Raw genomic sequence first — 21,144 nt, 5'->3', positions numbered from 1 at the left:
AGGAGTCTGCGAAGGAGAAAGACAAATGCAGATGAAATTTAAAGTACGAGGCATGAATGTTGATTGGCCTGGAGAAGGGCGGGAGAAGGTGATTGGACTAGACCGGTGATGACACCTTTTCTACTGTAACATTTACAACCACAAAGTTAGTTTCAGGTATGACATTAATACCATATAAAGTACTGTTGAAACACAATTATATACAGTAAATGCCTCCTGTAACTTGACTCTTATGGTTTTGGGAGGTGTTTGTTCATCTGTCTGTAAACCTGATAAACTGCATTCTGCCAAGGTAACAGCATTGGCATCATCAGCTTGCAGTCAGGTGAGATGTACAGGTTCCTTGTTTTTGAGTCAGATACAACACAGACACACCTGAGCGAGGATGTCCAATCTCTTTTTCACACTTTCTTTCCATCATTTTAAGGTGAAACAACAGTGACAGGTGAGTGAGAACAAACTCAGCAGGTTTTATTCCTGGGTATTTGTTTTTCTCATTTCTGACAAAATTAAAATTGCAGGGTACAAATGTTTATGTAATTAAAAGTGCTAAATTCAGAATCTTGTTAGTGTCAGAGTAAGGTGTTCTCATTCTGAAGAGCACGTTAAAAGTAGGAATACTGCAACTGTGTCTTTTTACTTCAGGTACGTGCTGTTGATTTTCAACAAATACAATTCACTTTCCTCCCTTAACATGTTTGTCCTTTTTAACTGGACATATGAGTGGTTCAGAGGTCAGACAAGTTTTTATCCAGCTATCATCATTATGGAAAGTAAATGAAGAAACACTTTCAGTCATGCGATCTGTCAACCAGTGGCTGAAGCTACATCATTAAGCCTTTTTCATGTTTCATTAATTTCCTTTGTGTGTGGATGAGTCGATCAGCCTCAGAAAGCTTTATTAATCTTTTCAGTGGAACAGACTATGGCAGGAGCAATGAAACAGAGCTCTGGGATTCGAAGTCTGTAGCCTCACCATCACTGAGTGAATGCAGTGAGCTGTGGTTTCAGGCTTAGCAGAGGGACCAACAACAGCTTAGACAAAGACTGCATTCCATTTAAGCAATTTTCTATTATTGTTCGTGCATGTTAATAATTTACTGGAACATAGAGATGAGTCATTGTCATGGTATTAATTCTACCTGTACATTTCCTGTTGTGACAGCTGAAATTCTTCCAGAGTAAGAGTTGTGACATTAAGCTGGCGTAACAGCAACTGGTCAAAAGAACAGTCATATTGATAACAACACTAATAAACACATTTACTAAATGAACTACAGTGGAACCCCGACTTACGAAAGTAATCCGTTCCCGAGGTAAGTCGAAGCACCCATCACGCCTTTTGAGTGAGGCGATGCTGGCTGGAGACGAAGTTCTCAGTGGCGGAGGCTGAAGAAAGCATACGTATGCATGCATACAGCACCACCACGGGGAAAACTGGCATAACATTACGGTGTAAAGTTCTTGATTTTTTTCATTCAAAGATTAATCAGGCTTTAAACATAAGGAGGTAGTGCAACAGACACTGAAGTGCATGTTAAAGACGAAAGAAAACATTATTTTTATTAACAAACATTTTTAATCCACCAACAGCCCTGGCATCTAAAAACACTACAAGTGACAAAGAATGGCAACAAAAAACAATGTACTATTCATTCAGACATTTTTACACAATTATTAACACTTCAACTTTCTTTGTAATGTCTGCTTGTATTTTAAGAAGTATCACATCTGGGTAAAAATATTACCACTAACTCAAAATTAGAGGAATAAGTGTACATATGTGTCAGTTGTATGCATGCATGCATACATATGCTGCATGTATATAACATTCTAAACATTCTAAACATTCTAAAACATTAAAACTAAAACTTTCATATTTTTAAAACTTGTATTGTATAATTTTTTTAATTTTCTATTTTATAATTTTTTTTATTTTATATTTTTGTGCATTTTTATGTTTTTTAACTAATCACTACTGCTACTTTCATCGCTTTTTTCACCTTCTAAGGCACACTTTCACCTGGTTGACTTGCTGCTAGCCTCTTTGTGAAAAGTTTATCTAACAACGTCTGTCTCTGTCTACTTTTCAAAATGGATATCAAGTGGGAGAGGCAGATGTCACTAAAATGCTCTATAGCACGAGTGGTAAAGTTCTTTTCAGGGTGATTTTTTTCGACAAAATCGGCCACCTTCTGAAAATCGCGGAGAATGTCCTTGATATCGCCCGATGGTATGACGGCCTCCTCCTCCTCGCCGAATTGTTGCTGTACTGATGAGTGCTGCATCGCTTCCAACTCTTGCAGCTCTGTCGTTGACAACTCCTCTTGATGTTCAAGCACAAGGTCGTTTATATTCTCCTCCTTGACCTCAAGTCCCAGGGCGGTGCCAAGATTTATGATCTCCTCAACTTTGACTTCAGGTTGAGGTTCCCCCTCCTTCCCCTCAAAGCCTTCAAAATCTCAAGGGGCAACAGCATCAGGCCACAGCTTCCTCCTAGCAGAATTTAGCGTTCAACGACTCACCTCCCGCCATGCCAATGAAATCAACTTGAGTCATGCAACGATGTCGAAATTATTTCTCCAAAACTCCCTGAGGGTGAGCTGCGTACTCTCTGTTATGTCGGAACATCGTTCGAACATGTGTTTCGTGTACAGTTTCTTAAAATTAGAGATGACTTGCTGATCCATGGGCTGGGGGAGAGGGGTTGTGTAGGGAGGGAGGAAGAGAACCTTAATGAACGAGAACTCCTCCAGGATGTCGTCCTCGAGGCCAGAGGGGTGGGCGGGGGCGTTATCGATGCTCAGCAGGCACTTCATGGGGAGATCGTTCTCCTCAAGGAACTTCTTGACAGCAGGGCCAAAGACCAAGTTGACCCATTCGACAAAGAACTGTCGGGTCACCCAGGCCTTGGGGTTGGACCTCCACATAACCTCAAGCCTCTCCTTTAAAATTTTGTGTTTCTTGAAGGCACGCGGGTTTTCTGAGTGGTACACTAGGAGTGGCTTGACCTTACAGTCCCCACTGGCATTAGCACACAGGGCGAGGGTAAGACGGTCTGTCATGGGCTTGTGGCCTGGCATCTTTTGTTCCTCCGCGGTGATGTGCATACGCTGCGGCATTTTATTCCAGAAGAGGCCGGTCTCATCACAGTTAGTACCTGCTGGGGGGGTGTAGCCTTCTTGGTTTATGAGTTCCTCAAATTTTCTAACAAATTCTTCGGCAGCCTTGTGATCGGAACTTGCTGCCTCGCCGTGACGCACAACAGAGTGGATGCCAGTCCTCTTCTTGAACCGATCAAACCACCCATGCGACGCCCTAAACTCTGGGGAGGATGGGGGTGCCTCCTGCAAGGACGTCGATGCCGTTGGCTGCTCATTGGAAGGTGCCTTGCTTACTAAATCATTATAAATTGAGGACGCCTTCTCGCAAATGATCGTCTCGGTGAGTGTATCGCCAGCCTTTCCCTTGTCTTTAATCCAAACAAGGAGAAACCTTTCCATCTCATCGTGTATGTGGCTCCTCCTTTTGGACATGATGGTGGTGCCCGTTGAAGGTTTACCTGCTTTGATGACTTCTTTTTGTTTTAGAATTATTCCTATGGTCAAAGGATTTCGGCCATTCTCACGTGCAATAGCACTAAGTTTCACACCTCACTCATATTTATGAATAATTTCTCTCTTTGTTGTCATCGAGAGCACTTTACGCTTCTTCTTTTCACTCGAATCGCTTGCAGGCCTCATTGTGAATGAACAATAGGCTATTGGCTAATTGCTAACTGCAACATCAACACAATACGAAAGCCAAGGTGGTTGGCACATAATTCGGAAGGCATTCTAGGCATTCTGGGCATTCTGGGCTCGGCCAATCAGAGCCTGCTGATTTCGGAACACAGGCATTTTGCCGTAACATGGGCAGAAATATTGCCGTTCAGTACCTTCATAACTTGAATTTTCCGTTTAACGGGGTATTTGTAAGTCGGGGTTCCACTGTATATTTGCATTATAAATTATGTGATGGGAAATTATACTGAGCGAGTACATGATCAAGAATTTTGACTTTGTTAGGGAAACAGGGGGAGTTGTTTGAAACACTGACTTCAGTTACAAGTTGTTATTATTGTTACATTAAAACTATGTGGTGTGTATATCAAGAGTTAAACTAGATATTATTTTGACCATATGATCCATGAGCAGGCATTTCTATGCTATTACAAGGGCACTCTACTAATATACTGTACTAATGTGTCAGATCATGTTTTTCTACCAACTCTGTCTTGATCTAAACTACATTCCCTGTTAAGTGTTTGTGGCATTAAGATGCTGACAAAAGGTGTCCACAGGTACATACAGACACATCTGCCAAAGTGCTGAAAACTCCTTCGTTGTACTTCCTGTTAGAGCATGCATCCATTGGACTACATTTTACATTATGACACAACACAATACCAGCTATATTTCTTAACAGATCCGTTAGGATTTGTGGTACTACACTGTACTTTAAATATGCAAGGCATTAACAATTCATGATTGACATACTGAGTACGTAACAGTAAAGTTCAGGAAACACATACAGGTGATCACACCCACAAACTACACCCTTTTTGGCTTCTACCTCAAAGCACACTGTGTTCTGTTGATCTTATGTGCTGCACAATAATGTTTGATATTTAGTATTTACTGTCATATTCCCATATATCATTGTGATGTTGTTTATTCTATTACTCTTGTTCTCTTCTGCTTGTTTTCTTTTTTCTTTCTCAGCAGGTGATCCAGGTGATTGATATATGCATTTTTTATTTCTTTTTTTTTTTCTGCTCATTCTGTTGGTTTTTGTTTTTTGCCCTTCTCCCCCGTCCCTCTTCTCAGCTGTTTCTCTTTCCCTCTTTCTTTCTCCCCTTCTTTCCCCCAGTCAAGTCTGTCCCGTATTCAGTAAATGAAAATAAAATAAACAATAAAAGGTGAATCAAATGGACCATTACGGCAAGGCTGGGATGGTCAATTTGGTAAACCAAAACCGTTGGGCATCTTTCTTTGCCTTTAGACAACAATTCTGATGGCAAAAGAGCCAAACGGGACAGGCAAAAAAAAAAAAAAAAAAAAAAAAGGAAACACATCCTAGCTGTGTCTCTGCTATACTGCCTTGACTTGAAGTACTAATCGCATTTTGCCCTCCAGCTCTCTTCTAATAAATCATGTTCTGTAACTAATAATATTCATGTTATGAAAGTTAAATTATACTCAATGTTTTTTTTGAGAATTTAAATCTTGCAGATTAAAAATGTAAGTCAGTTGAACGATAAAAACCTTTTTGAGCAGTAATGCGCTCACAAGGTAATGTTCAAACATGCAAGACATGTGTCACCTGTACACCTTGAACAGTTATCTTTCAAGGTGCACACACAATAACTACAATTGTAGTTGTGAACCAAGAGATCAAGATCAGAACTAGTGATGGGAAGTTCGGCTCTTTTCAGAGAGACAACTCTTGTGGCACGACTCCCAAGGCAGAGCTGGCTCTTTTGGCTCCCAAATGGCTTCTAATTTATTATCTTCAACAGCATAATATTTTAGCCTTACTTGGCAAATATGAATGCTTCGTGTGTTGATAAACCATTTTGTATTTAGTGTTTTTATGAGCAGCCTTATAACTGCCTAATTTTGTGTATTTCTTCTGTTTCAAAAGCAGGCATTCTTACTTAATTTTAATATTTTAATCAAATGTTTAATTTTAATTTGACACAAAAACAAATGAACAAAACTCTGTAAACAAATCCGCAGAGCAGGAACAGAACCAAACTCAGTAACCAAACAGTATGTCTGGAGAGCAGTTTCTCCTCTGAGTTATTATCTTTTCTGTTTTTGAGAAGACTCTTTCCGAAGGTGCAGCTGTAATGCATAGTCTCCCCTCCATCACCTTCACCAGGTGTGGAAAACTGTGACCTTGGCCTGCCACCAGCTCAGGGGGTCTTCTCCATGTTGGAAAGATAACATCTCATCTCTCAAGATAGCATTGCATCTCCAGTAGAGCATCAGCTCTTTGCAGCATCTCCTGTAGCTCTTTCGTTAAAGAGTCTCCACACAGCAGAAGTTTGTGGCTCCTCCTCCAATTGGCCCTCTAATGATGGAGCTGGGTGGCTGCTGGGGGTGCATTTTGCTGCTGAGGCAGTTATTCTCTGAAGTGCTTCATCAACAGCTCTGTTGTCACTTAATTAAGGCTTTTTAAACCTGCGATCCAGTAATGCAGTTTCTGAGAGGGTAGTGTTGAACTCCATATGCAGAAATGTTTGGTCCATGGCTGAATAAAGAGGTGCAACCAATTCCAACCAATCATGCTGTGTGTGATGTATGTGGGAGGACAGTGGCAACACAATAAACCTTGTTTAAAAAAATTGGGGAGCCGGCTCTCACTTGATGGAAGTTGGCTCTTAGAGTCGATGCTTTTGCACATGACACATCACTATTCAGAACTAATCTTATCTGTTCCACGGTCTAAATTTGGTAGGGACAGAGCCTTTCTGTGGCAAGTCCCAGACTCTGGAGTAGTCGGCCTCTAAATATTAGGTCTGCACAAATGCTGGAACATTTTCAGTCTTTACTGAAGACAAATACTTTTGACTGGCTTTTAGCACACGTCGATGCACTTTTTGCAGCATGAGATGTTTGAAATGTGCAATACAAATAAACTTGACATTGACCTTGACAATAGCTACCGTAACTACAGTTATTGTGTTCCAGTGAGTCCTGTAGACTGACAGAGTTACAGAGTTTGTCTCTCAGCTGGTTCTTTGGATGCTTTTAACCCCAGTAAGGACTCAAGACTCTCAGTGTTGGTAATGAAATTTGTTTCTTTGATAATTGTGTGTTTTTACAGTCCATTCCACCCCCCTCCTCGGCAGCGGCGCCACGGACTACACCTCCGTCACAGTGTTGTTCTGTGTTCATCTGCAACCCAGACTACAAATCTCTCTGTAAGTCTTTCAGACCGATAGATGTCAGTGACTTTGTTCCTCAGCTCTTTCTTTAGTTGGTTGTGTGATGTGCTGCTGTTTGAGATCTGCTCCACTTTGTTACACAGCCTGAAAGTTACATGTCTGGAAGTAGTCAGGCCTGGGTGTGACAGTGAAAGTCAGCTTTCAAAAAGTTGCGGTTAAGCACAGTTAACTCATAATTTAATGGCTCTGCATGTGAGGACCCAGGAGAGCTCTATCCCTATCTCTGATGTCCAAACTTAGCCCAACATTACTCAGGTTGAGCCTTCACAATGAAACAAAAACAGACCAATCAAAACACAAAAAGTGAATATCCTGCACTAAACGCCAGCAACCGAGACAGTTTTCTTATTCTGTGTTATTCTATCCATTTTCTTCCGCTTATCCTGTGCCAGGTCACTGTGGCAGCAGCCTAAGCAGAGAAGCCCAGACCTCCCTCTCCCCGACCACCTCCTCCAGCTTGTCTGAAGGGAACACCAAGGTGTTTCCAGGCCAGCTGAGAGATATAATCTCTCCAGTGTGTCCTGGGTCTGCCCCAGGCCTCCCCCCAGTGGGACTTTCCCAGAACACCTTACCCGTACAACGATTGTATTAGTAGGGTGGCTGCAGCTCAGGTGTCAGAGCAGGTCACTTACTAAACGGAAGGTTGGTAGTTTAATCCCATTCTGCTCCTGTCTGCATGCCAAATATCCTTGGGCAAGATACTAACCCCATGTTGCTCTCCGATGCATTCATCAGAATACGAATGCGTGTGAGTGTTAAATAGGATTGAATGGCCTCTAGCAATGGGCCAAAAACCCCATATTCCCGAAGCACCTCCCACACTCCGAAGGACAGTATTAAATGCCTTCTCCAAGTCCACAAAACACATGTAGACTAGTTCGGCAAACTCCCATGCACCCTCAAGTATCCAGTGTTCAGTGTTTCACGACCAGGACAAAAACAGCATTGTTCCTCTTTTACCCGAGGTTCGACTAACGGATGGACTCTCCTTTCCAGCGTCCTGGCATAGACTTTTCCAGGGAGGGGTGTGATCCCCGTATAGTTGAAACACACCCTCTGGTCCCCCTTCTTAAAGATGGGAATCACCACCCCTGTCTGCCAATCCAGAGGTACTGCCCGTGATCTCTCCGCAACACTGCAGAGAAGTGTTAACCAAGAAAGCCCTCAGGGCGGACCTCATCCACCCCAGAGCCTCTGCCACCAAGGAGTTATTTAACTGCCTCAGTCACCTCAACCCACAGCATGTCTTTATCTTGTTTTCCTTCTCTCACCCCAACCGGTCACAGCAGATGGCCGCCCCTCCCTGAGCCTGGCTCTGCCGGAGGTTTCTTCCTGTTAAAAGGGAGTTTTTCCTTCCCACTGTCGCCAAAGTGCTTGCTCATAGGGGGGTCATATGATTGTTGGGTTTTTCTCTGTATCTATTATTGTACGATCTACTGTACAGTATAAAGCACCTTGAGGCGACTGTTGTTGTGATTTGGTGCTATATAAATAAAATTGAATTGAATTGAATTGAACCCAGAGATAGGTGAGCTGTCCTCTAGCCGTCCACAGGGGATTAAGGAGGTCCTCGACGTATTCCTTCTATCAGGGCCTCAGTGCCTGCCCGCTGCGCGGCACACAATGCACCCAACCCCTACGGCGCCTCCTGCAGGTGGTGGGCCAGCAGGAGGATGGGCCTATGTCCCTTTTCTGGGCTGTGCCTGGCCGGGCCCCATGGACTAAGCCCTGGCCACCAAAAGCTCACCCTCGGGCAGCCTCCCCACTGTCCCTGATCCCTGGGACACACAAACCCCTCCAAAATGATAAGGTAGTGATTTGCGGAGTGGTGCTGTATGTAATGTGTAATTTTAAATGTAATAAATGTCATTTTTACCTTCCAGTGTAAAGCACCTTGAGGTGGCTGTTGTTGTGATTCAGAGCTATATGAATAAAACTGAATCGATTTTGCAAATCTTCTTTTGACTGATTTATGAAATATTCCAACAAAGTATAATAAAATATTACTGAAATGTTTTACTTCACAGGAAAGTTTACTGTTACAGATTTATTGAGACCATCTAGTGTATGTGAGTTCCATTTATACTCTTTGCATGGTAACTGTGAGGTGTTTGTGCCGCAGACTGAACCTGGACCAAGAGACTAAGAATCAGGCCAACAGCTTCTCAGCTGAAGGATGCAGAGAGGACACTTTCCATCAGGACAAACCAGGATCAGAGAACCCGTGACACTCATCTCTCTTTGAAACTATGGCCGCTGCAGATCCCTCAGCTGACTCTGAACTCGAGTATTTATGTTTAGCTCATCTGAACATATGTGGTCTTAGGAATAAGCATCCTGACGTTGAGAAAATATTAACAGATTCTAACATTCATGTGCTGGCGTTAACTGAAACTCATTTAGACAACAGTGTTAAAAACTCTGAACTACATATAGAGAAATTCAGGTTTTACAGGAAGGATAGAAACAGTAATGGAGGTGGTGTCTGTTTCTATATTCACGATCACATGACAGTTATTCAGCGGTATGACTTGGATCACAAAGATCTCGAGATGATCTGGGTTGAGATTTACCTTCCAGATACCAGACCAGTGTTAGTGGGATGTTGTTACAGACCATCAGGCAGCAAAATAGATTATTTAATTAAAATCTGCAGAAAAATAGAAATGGTGTCAAATGAAGACAAAGACATTTTCCTTCTGGGAGACTTTAACTTTGACTGGTCGAAAGAGTCTACAAAAAAGACAAGGATTGATTTTGTCTCCTCTGTGTGTGGACTGACCCAGATCGTAAAAAAGCCTGCCAGGGCGCACGTGACAAATTCACGATCCACATCAAAATATATTGATCACATCTACACAAATATTCCAGCACTCTGCTCAGAACCAGACGGTCACCAAGTTAAATCAATCAGTAATCATAAGCTCATCACTGCCACTGTACGAAGAAGAGTCCCCAGAAGCAGAAACTCAGAAACAGATCCCCTCAGTGAACCCTTAAAGTCTCCTCCTGTTCTTTCTGAAGTGTCTCCATCAGAGTTTCTTATTAAAAAGAAGATCATGGAAAACAAACACTGTTCTCTTGAGTTTAGGAAAGTTGAGGATAAGGAAGTTGAGAGGTTGATGTCCGACGTTGATGCTTATGTTCTACAAGCTGCAGCTCCATCCATCTCTGCTCCCATATGTCACATCCTGAACTCGTGCATCCACCGCGGCAAGTTCCCATCAGAGAATCTTGAGAGCTGCGTATTCCGTCCTGATCCGATCCTGGAGAAAGTACTCCTCCAGCAGATGCAGGGATACTTTTATAACAATGAACTTTTCACTCATCATCAAACTCTTGGTGACATAACTGATCATTGGCTCACAGAACTGAAAAAAAAAAGAAAAGTTGGAGTTGTATTCATAGATTTCAGTTCGTCCTCTGATGTCATCAGTCCTAATCTGCTGCTTCCCAAACTGAAGTCTTACCATTTCTCAGATTCGGCCATTTCTATAATGAGAAGTTTTCTCTCTGATGGAAACAGCTGCTCATGTCGCTGGACAGACACTCACTGTGAGATGCCACGAGGAAGCTGCATGACTCACTTCCTGTTCTCTGTTTATACAAACGATCTGAAAGTTGCTTTAAAAAGTGCTCATGTTGTTGTGAGTAACAGTAAGCTGATGATGTATCACTCAGAAAAAAAGCACCAGGATTTACAGGAATTGTTGAGAGATGAATCAGAAATTGTGCGTGGCTGGCTCAGAGAAAACAGCATGGTTTTAAAGACGTTCACATCAACAGTAATCAGAACCACGACGCAGGTGAAGAAAATACAAACACTCCTCAGAGCCACACTCAGTGTAAATGTGCAAGAGTTTAACTGGATCGGAATATTAGGAGTTTTACTGCACGATGCTCCTCATCTGGTTTGGACATCTTAATGAAATCTTTCTGAAAGAAAAGCTTTGGTTTGAAAAGGAAGTGCTGTACAGTTTGCTCCTCCCCCTTTTCAATGTAAATATTTATTCTCTCATTTGAGTCTCTTCAGAAGTGGAGAATTTTGTACTCTACCAGTCTGCACCCTGGAAGTCTGTCTGGTGAGATATTTCATTATAGAGGTGATTTATTAGATTATTAAGAATGAGAAAATATTGAAAGGTTGTTGACTTTCGAAGCCAGTGTGTTTTAACTACTCTCTTCATATTTTAATGGTCATTTTATCACTTAATGTGCTTTTCTGTGGTTACATAATTTTATCACTTTCTTTATTTGTGCGCTTCGAAGAAGCAGTGACCAGCAGAGTGTGTGTGTGTGTGTGTGTGTGTGTGTGTGTGTGTGTGTGTGTGTGTGTGTGTGTGTGTGTGTGTGTGTGCACAGAGAATGAAATAAAATAGGAAAATGAACATTTTGGGATGGATGTGATTTTTACTGCAGTAGTCTGTTAGGGTCAGGGGTCACTGCCTCTGTTGAATCATGTTCCTTGTTTTTGTAAAAAAAAATATATGTGCTCATAAAAAATAAAAAAAAAACAACTCCTCAAAACTTCTTCTTTTTATTGTTGTGGGTCTTCACCTTACAATTTAAACCGTCTAGGCATTATATCAATAAAATTAAATTCTTCTTCTCCCAGCCGTTCACTCCAGAGCAGGATGCTCTTCTGCAAGTGCTCAGAGCATCCTGCTCACTGAAAATCTGAACACCAGACTGTGTTGAAGAATGAAGAATGAAGATTTGTACAAACTTTGTTTTTGCCTCATGTGCTGTATTTACATGATGTTAGCATGTTTCAATAAACCACTGCACCTATTTCCCGCTCAACACTTTTGCATAGTACTGTATATCCATTAGTCAGGTTCATGGTCCCTGGGTATAACATGGAAGTACTCAGTAGAGAAGTGAAAACTGGAGATCAGCCTTCTGTTACTACAGTAACATCACAGCAGCCCCGTTATTGGTCACATGATGTCATTAAAATGCTCCAAAGGCCAATAGCACAGACAGGGTCCAGAGGTCCAGTTCAGCTGAAGCTAGCAGACAGATAGTAGCTACAGCTGCCTGTGTCACCATCCACGTGTCAGTCACAGAGGCCACGCCCCTAATAATGAAAAACAGTCAGAGGTTTTACAGAGCGGTGGAGGAGGCGGTGTTTTTGATTAGAGGGCAGGTTGTAAATAAATTTAAACCTGTTCATTTATTAGTGACTTTATGTTGTTTTCATGTTTAGAGTGAAATCAAACTTTGGCTGTCACAGCTTTATTTTACAGAAGTAAACAAACCCATTCATTCTTTCACATCCGAAGCGTGTCAGGTGTTTTTAAATGTATGTGCTTTAAATGATCGTGGAATCACTGAAGCCAGCGGAGATGATCTAACTAAAACATGGAAAAGAAACCGAAACCAGAGACTGAAAATCCAGAAATATCAGAGTGAGGGTTCTACGTGTGACGTGAATCCAGTGTGAACACATGTGTCTGAGCTACACCACCTCCACCATTCACAGCAGCTTCGTGAGCCAACACGAAGGTGGAGGAGGGGCTACTATAATTAACTGCGGGAGTAAGAACAACTGAGCACAGCTATTGATGAGGCAGCTAACTCCCAACCCCTGACCCTTCCTGACGGTGCCGTTCTGCTGCCGCTCGTGAGCACTGTGTGTAGGAGCATACCACAGCTGGAGCTGTGTGTCAGGCCCAGATGTTTCCAGTTAATGTCTTTAAATCTCAAACAGACGGGGAAAGAAGGAGGCGCAATCATAATTGGACATTTCAGACTCATTCAAAGGACAAATGTCCTGGAGAATCATTGGAGGTGGGGGTCAGGGTGTTGGCTGGAAGGTGGAAGATGATTAAAGTTGACCTTGAGCCTGAGGGAGAGAAAACTAAGATGGATGGATGAGAACTAATGACAGAGGACCAGACAAAAGGAAATCAATAACCAGCAGATCAATAGCAGCTTAATTTTTTAAAAGCCCTGAAGGTCTGAGGTCATCTGGGTGTCACAGTTTGTACACTGTCCACTTCTTACTGGCCAGAGTTGCAGTGAATGGTATGGGTCGACCCCACAGACGGAGGCGGCTGATTCCTCCGTCCGGAGCGATGATAAGTCGGACGTGGGTGACAGGATGGCTCAGTTTCAGCTCCATCTTGCCGTAGTGATGAATGTGATGAGGGCGGAGCTGCAGAGAGGTAGGAGGCGGTGAGGAAGAGGATGAGAGGGTGAAAATGATTTAACAGGTGACAAAGGTTACCTTCTGAGGAGGGAGAAGGACCCTCCATTTCCCAGAATTCCACCTACTGCCGATACACTGAGCCTTCTCCTCAGGGGTCAAAGTGCATGCCTCGATCCTGCATGAGTCTGGGAAGTTTCCTGGAGAGGAAAGTGTCAGGCTGAAGAGCTAAGTTTGTTTTTAAAGGAAAGAAAAGCAGCACTGACGTGTCTCCACCTTTGAAGTGGTTGGTGTCGACCTCAACGCTGCTGATCAGTCCGGGATGACCGAGACGAAACACCGCCCACTCCCAGCCGGGAACCTGCAGGATCCCACGCTGGTCTGCCTGCAAGATTTGCAGCAGGGAAGCATTTAACCCACATCTATTATGTAATAATATTTATGTTCACGGTTGGAGAAACAAGAAGTTAATAATATTATATCATTATAGTACAATGAATTGTGACACTGAGGACAGCTTGAAAAGAAAGTGGAAACCTTTCTAATGAAATGAAACATTTTAGAGAGAGAGAGGACTCTCTGACAAGCAAGGAAACTGTTGGTAGTAAATGAAGTCAATCAGAAATTGATGTTTTTCACTGTGTAGACACTGCTGGAGGACATTTTGTCTTTTTTGCTATGTGAAGAGTTTTTATAAAGGTGTCAGGAGAGTGCACCACTTTTACTTCTGTGGGATTTAACCTTTATAAATGTGTAAAGGTTAGAAACTTTAAAGACTTTTCCTTATTTCCTCTCATGTTCCTCCAGTTCAGTGGTTTCACACAGTTTTTTCTGCTCTTGGATCTTTATGATGTCGGAGAAACGTGCTGTCAAAAATCCTTTGGGCCAGCCAATCAGAATAAAGCTGGCTGTGAATCATGTACAGCTGCTTTAACGTATAGAGCCGGAGATGTGACATTAGTGTTGTCAGCGTGCACACCTGCAGTTTTTTGGGTCGGTCCAGTCTGCGGGCCGTTTCCCATCCATCGGCCATGTTGGCAGCTCGACCAAGTCCTGCAAACACAGCACACCAGTTTGACCAGAGCTCCCAGCTCACTCACAACAGAGACATTCAACCCAATATTATCAATATATATATTATATTGAAATACAGATTATTGTACTATCTGATGTTAACCAATCATATTGCGTGGATGCCCAAAGTGGGCGTCACTGTAGCCGAGGCAGACTCCTCCATTGGTCAGAGCCACTAGGTCAACATCCTGATCAGTGGAGACAGATGACCAGTCCCTCAGCCCAACACCGTACACCCGCAGTCTGGCTATGCCTCCATCTGAAACACAGTATATTGTAGATGCATATAAAGTTGCACAGAGCATGTGTGTGTGTGTGTGTGTGTGTGTGTGTGTGTGTGTGTGTGTGTGTGTGTGTGTGTGTGTGTGTGTGTGTACCTGGGTACATGTTGAGGCGCAGGTGTGTCACTCTCCTGCTGAAGCTGACTTTGAAGTAGTTATGGCAGCAGTCCGAGTATCCAGGCTGCAGCTGCGACACACTAACCAGCTCTGGCCACACCTCTGATCCCAGCTGTCAATCAAACACAGTAAATGACATCATTCAGTGAACATCCAGGTCAGACACGCCCACATGGCACAGGTGTTCACCTAATCAGCAGCCACACCAGGGGCGATTTTAGCCCATTTTTGAATCAATGAATCAAAGCACCCCCAAAGATTATTTACTGTTTGTGTGGCACACTACTAAAAATATAAAAAGCATTCAGTACTTGTTTGAGACATAACATTTTAACAACAAAAGTATAGATAACACCCCCCAAATGGTTTGTTCCAGCTCTCCCCTCTAGCGCCCTGATGGTGGCTGAGACACAGCGGAGCGGAGGTGTAAGTGCCTGGCTTAAAACAGGACATATTAGCTGCATTTAACCTTCAGTTACTCTTTATATAGTTAGGTAGGAGTCAGACCATGTTTCTTTTTAGCTGAAAAACATTACACCAGGTAGCCTGCAGTGTTGGAAATGTGTTTTCCAACGATGTTTGCTACCCTACAATCCGTCCTGCTCTGTAGTAAAATCAGCGGCATTTGACTGTCCTGTTGCTCCCATTGAAATTTATATAGCCTATTTAAAATCTAAAACTTAAAATTATCTGTAGTCTACTGTTGTTGCCACTGTCCTGTTTGAAATGGAGAAGTTGGTTATTTTGTCATATGTGCATGTGCCAAGATTAAACCCAGGAGCAACATTCAGGTAAAAGTGTAAGATCAAAAGATCCGTCAATCAAGAATAATGTTGGATCAGTGTGTCAATATTTATATCTTTTATTAGATGTTCATGTGGTTTGGTTATTTGCCTTTTGGTTGAAAGTACACTGAGAGAGGACTTTTTTTTTATTAGTGGTCTTAATAGTATTTGTTTTTTAATATTAATGTAATTTTTTACATCTAATTAATACAATCTATTTGTGTATGATTGTCAGTCCAAAGAGGGAGAGAAGAAAGAGGGGAACGTGAGAAGAAAGTACAAGGTCAGGAAGAACCAGATAAGAAAACAAACAGGGAACAGTGACAGGCAAAACAGAAACTGTTAAACTGCTTGAGAGAGTTAATGACAAAAAGTGATAGACAGATTTGCCAACCTCAAGGTGAGGCGACATAGGTTAAAATAAAACAAAAAATCTGCAGAGCCTGCAGTAAAGATCTTTTCATACATTGAATACATTGTACCATAGGCAAAGTTGCCTCCATTTTTATAATTTTATTTATCAATATTTTGTACATTTGTACATTTCAAGGACTCTATTTTTGGAGTGTATTTTTATGTATCTGTATTATATTATACATACACATTAAAAGTGAATCTCTGTCCAAAAAATGCACTCTGTTTACATCTTACTCACTATGATCATCATTCATCATTTTCCCCCAGTAATTAAGGTTAGGATATGTTTTTTTTTTTTATTCCAATCCATTCTTCGTTTGCAGCATTTAAATAACCTTTATCTGATTTGATGATTTTGTTACTGACTTTTAAAATAGTGTTTTGCTTTTCTTTCTCAAAAATGGGGATTCAATTGTGTTAAAATGTACAAAACAGTGATGTCATGTTTTGTGACGAGGACCCAGGCACAGGGAGACTTGATGAATTTAAGAATCTTATGATTTAATAAAGAAATTTGCAGACTTACTCAGAGATGGTAAAATTATGATGACTGATAACGGAGACGAAGACAACAGACGATGAGGACAGGGAGGAACAGGGGTTTAAATGCACCAAGGAGACAGTCATAGAGAACTTGGGACAACTGGAGACATTTAAGGATGCAGGGACTGACAGACACGGGGAAGACGTCTCATCGTGACGAGTAAAGTCTATCTTGCCTGGCTGGGCAGCTCTCTAGGTGCTCAGCACCCCCAAAGCTCTGATCCTAGAATCGCCCCTGAGCCATACATATAGTCATGTGAAAAAGACATTCTACTCAGGTCTTTATGGTATTCTGACGATGAATTAATGACTGATTGACGATTAGGAGCTCTCCGCTTTTCACATGGCTGCAGATAAACCGACCATAGCTGTCAATTCAGCACATCACTCTTGTTTTAAATATTTGTTTAGCTGGGGCTGACTACAGTGTCGGTGATCACATGAAGCGCCTTGAGGCGACTTTTATTGTGATTTGGCGCTATATAAATAAAATTGAATTGAATTGAATTGAATCACATGAAGGTCACTGTTACCTTGGCAACAGCTGCCATCTGACTATCGGAGGCAGCCATGCCAGTTCGGTCTCCTTCCAGGGTGAAAGGAGACTCCTGGTCTGGGAGAACAACAGGAAGTGTTTCATTGAAGCTATTTAGATATGGAAAAGTTTAAAGTACGTTATTGGGCAATGCGATGATGATAACGATGATGACATACCCAGACAGCCGGCCTGGATGGAGATGTAGGGTGAGTGGTTTCCTGTGAAGAAGGACGTGTCGACATCAAAGCCATGGATCAAACCTGGGACTCCCAGCTGGATAATGCACCAGTCGTGCCCTTCAACCAAGCAACAAGCAAACACAATGATGATTGGTTCACTTCTCAGTAAAAAAGGAAAAAAGGAAAAGAATGGATGGATGAAACACAGACACAAATAACAGGGGGAAATGATTGAGGAAGATGAGACGGGAAATACAGAGGGAACAGTTAAACTCTAACACAATCACAGATCAAACTAAGAAAACTAAAATAAACAAAATGTTAAAAGTAAAAAAAACAAAAACAAAACCCAAGTGTAAGAAATGTTGGAGCTTAGGCTCAGAAAACCCAGAAGAGAGTAAAAGAAAGCACCGCGTCAGAAAACGGGTCCGCTTGTGAAAATTCAGGGTACTAACCAGGTGTTCTCTTCCTCCTCGTCTCCCATCCGTCCATCCACTTTCCAAACTCGGTGAAGGCAGATGTGATGAACTGTGGCGGCTCTCTCTGTACACTCAAAAAATGAATGAGGTGGATTGTTCAGTGTATATTAATTATTTATTTTCATTTTACTTAAAATATATGTTTTTGTTAAGTTAAAATATGTTTTTTTAATCAAGTCTACGTAATTTTGTCTATTATTGTCTGTACAGAATACTAACGTGTTACTTGATGGCATAACATTTAAGTTAATTAGGATCAATATACTTCGTATATTCACAAGGTGGCAGTAATGCAAAAACAGTTGTAATAAAACCGCGAAGAACAACAAGGTTTCACGGCAAGACTTCAAATTTAACTTAAAAACATTGTTTTTGGCGGCAAGCTGCTGTTTCTTTTTTGAGATGTAAGACCACGTTTTTCTTTGACTATGTTGTGTAGTATCTACATGTTGAGCGTGGTTATATTTTGCGTTTGTCTTACAAGAGATGTTATATAGTTTGCGTGCCCCAGTTTTACTGGGTCCTGGATAAGTTAGATATGTCTGCTTTCATCCTGCCAAGCCTTGTTATTGTAACACGGAACCGTGAGACCACTGGGCAGGTGGTGTATATAGGTTTACATGGTAACAGATGAAGTATCCCCCTCACAGAGCAAACCTGGGCTTAAGATGAAATATAATATTACAAGGGATGAAATTTAGTGTGCCTGTTTATCTCAGGCTATTGCAAACAACTATATTAACTGCTTACATGTTAACATGTTATTTTGTGTGTATTTTAGCTGATGATGGTTGTATAGTGTATAATATAAAGACAGCATAAACAGTGTACTGTCAGTGTAGAGATTAAATCAGGCAGGACAACTCAGGAAACATTTGCTCACATCAGGTTGAATCCACATGTGTACATCCACAAAGAGCAGCAGGCCAGCTGATCACAGCCCGTACACTAAGAAAATCTGGTGAAGCTTTCAATAGAAATTATTGAGAGATATGATGATTTTCCCCACACTGAGATCCCCCCACCGCTCCTCCCCTGGCCACTTCCACGCCACCTCCACTTTAACCCCTGACTGTACAAATTTTCCTGTTTAGAGGTAGAGGTAAAGTCACCCTCTACAATGAAGGAAACAGAAAATAGAAATATATTTTTCTTTTCCTTCTGATTCATGATTTAATTCAATTAGGATTAAAGGTTAGAGTAAAGTCTGTTTTCCCATCTACTGATATTATTTTTTTTTTTTTATTTATTTATTATTATTTTTTTAGATACTTTATTGATCCCCATGGGGAAATTACTTGTTTTTCTCTGCATTTGACCCATTCACTCAGTGAAGCAGTGGGCAGCCCACTAAGCAGGCACCCGGGGAGCAGTGTGTAGGGACGGTACCTTGCTCAGGGGTACCTCAGGGTAGCCGTTAAGTGGATTCGAACCGCCGACCTTCCGATCATGGGGCGACCACTTTACCTACTGAGCTATCCCTGCCCCAACAATTTTTTTTATGTATTATTTATTTATTTATTTATTTATTTATTTTATTTATTATTTTATTATTATATTAATATAGCACAGTTCAGTTAGCTTTGCACAAAAATAGAAACGTCCTTCAAAGAGCTGCTTTTACTTTCTTACTTTGAGTGTATTTCAGAGCCAGTACTTTTTAATTTTACTTGGGTAAAGAGGCTGAATCAGTACTTTTACTGCAGTATTTTTAACAATAGTATCTGTACTTCTACTTTAGTACAGAATGTGTGTACTTTTGCCACCTCTGAATGCCTTTAAAAGCTTTAAAAAATATTTAAAGATAACTCTGTTAATGTCTTATAATTATCCAGCTCATTTTGAGTCACCTGCATAAAGAACTTTATCATTAGAAAGAATCGTGCCATACACCTGCTGCTATGTCCAGTTCATCACTGTGTGAATATGCTGTCCTCCATCCTAATGTGGATTCTTCCACTGCTAAAAATAGTGCCTTAGAAACTGTTTTCTAAACATTTTAGACTGGAAAGAACAGGCATAAGCTGTTAAACAAATATTCAACTCTTTTAAATAAAGCTGGGTGTGAGGTGTTTTTAATGATGTGAAATATGAATCACTGGGCTCAGAGCTTCAGGCAGGGGAAGAAACAGTGGACTGCTCCTTTAACGTGAATGTCACTGATGCTGATGAGTGGAGTTATTTTACCTTCAGCAGGTTTCTTGCTGGGGCAAACCATTCGTCTGTGGCAAAAATTACCTGAAAGAAAAAAATTGTTTTGCTAACACAAACAGCTTCAATGTGATAACACAGAGAACTGAACAGAGTTAAAGCGGTGATTAAACATTACGCTAACAGAAACTGAGTGAACAGCTAGCTGGCCTCTTTCCTGAGCAGCAGGAGAGAAAATATTTAGACGGTTAACTGAGTTAAAGTCAATGTACGTAAAAATTATTTTAAAAAATGCATTAGACCTGTTTGTGATCATTTTATGTATTTTTGTGTTTTAAGCCCATTAAAACTCTTTTTGTGTCTTCTTCTATGTCTGTTGTCATATTATACTGAACAAATGTTAGGAGCCCTGATTTTATTCACAATTTATTAATTTACTATAAATTACATACTATAATGAAAGATTACAAACTGCAATATAATTCATGTGTTTTCATTGTGTCTTTCGTATATTATATTACTGACTTTACATTGTTTTCATATCAGGCTGTGGTTTCAAACAGTTGTAATGAGTGGAGTGAGTGAACCTGCCCACAGCAGCAGCGTGAACATACTCGTGGTGACTCACCTTCCCTCCGACCGTCTCACAGCCCAGATCGTTGAACTGCAGGAAGTCGGGCTCTGCACACGCCTTTCTTGCCATCCTCCTCTCCGCCATACTGACCTTTCCTTGACTTTCCACTAAGACAAGAACACAAAACTTGATGCAGCCGCTGTCTGCCAACCTACTTGCGCAGCCGCTGCCCTGCAGCACAAAGTTCAGCGTTTGCTCGGCCAGACAGCAGCTGTTTGCTCACACTGTCACTCATTTACCTGCATATCTACAGCTTTGTTAACTCACCTGAAACAGACACAGTTTGACCAGTGCAGTCAGTTTGGCCGACACAAACACACAACTACAGGTGAACAGAAACCTATAAAGACAAATTCCTACCTACAAAATCATGAGCAAAACACACTGCAGCAGTTCTCCAATCACACTGGAGCTGATAAAGTAAAGAGAGCTGACCCAGGAGTTTGTGGAAGTGCCTCCAGATCGGTGCTGGGGAAACCAAAGGACTGGTGGTGAACTTCCACAACGGTGATCAATCTCAAACAGTGTTGGTCAAGTTACTTGAAAAAAGTAATCAGTAACTAATTACTGATTACTTCCCCAAAAAAGTAATCCCGTTACTTTACTGATTACTTATTTTCAAGAGTAATTAATTACTTAGTCACTTAGTTACTTTTTAAAAACACGATTTACAACCTGAAGAGGTGATAAAGCGATAGATCTTTCAGCCCAATTCTACTTTTTCTACATAATCTATCATACAAAATGTAATCAAATGGAAAAGTCTATTTTTTTAACTTGTTTTATTAGTTTTAATCTTTT

At 41.4% G+C, this 21,144-nt stretch overlaps 1 protein-coding gene and 1 long non-coding RNA gene across 2 annotated transcripts; one reads left to right on the top strand and one right to left on the bottom strand.

Annotated features, from left to right (window-relative positions):
• Positions 1-325: 325 nt before the first annotated feature.
• Positions 326-11,341, top strand: LOC113006771 (uncharacterized). The gene is made up of 3 exons (XR_013901630.1): positions 326-445; positions 6,874-6,970; positions 9,117-11,341. It is a non-coding gene; the product is annotated as an uncharacterized LOC113006771 (long non-coding RNA).
• A 171-nt stretch (positions 11,342-11,512) lies between these two features.
• On the bottom strand, positions 11,513-20,534 carry allc (allantoicase). Its single transcript, XM_080289469.1, has 11 exons — positions 20,338-20,534; positions 19,746-19,796; positions 17,535-17,622; positions 17,077-17,196; positions 16,896-16,975; positions 14,597-14,729; positions 14,323-14,478; positions 14,125-14,198; positions 13,422-13,530; positions 13,227-13,345; positions 11,513-13,154 (listed from the first exon to the last, which is right to left on the bottom strand). Exons 1-11 carry the CDS (start codon positions 20,425-20,427, stop codon positions 12,975-12,977), a joined length of 1,200 nt encoding a protein of 399 aa, XP_080145595.1. The 5' UTR covers positions 20,428-20,534; the 3' UTR covers positions 11,513-12,974.
• Positions 20,535-21,144: the final 610 nt, after the last annotated feature.

The sequence above is a fragment of the Astatotilapia calliptera genome, chromosome 15 (genome assembly GCF_964374335.1).
Source record: "Astatotilapia calliptera chromosome 15, fAstCal68.1, whole genome shotgun sequence".
Classification (NCBI taxonomy): domain Eukaryota; kingdom Metazoa; phylum Chordata; class Actinopteri; order Cichliformes; family Cichlidae; genus Astatotilapia; species Astatotilapia calliptera.
Note: the sequence above shows the minus strand (reverse complement) of the source record. Positions and strands in the feature narration are given on the sequence as shown.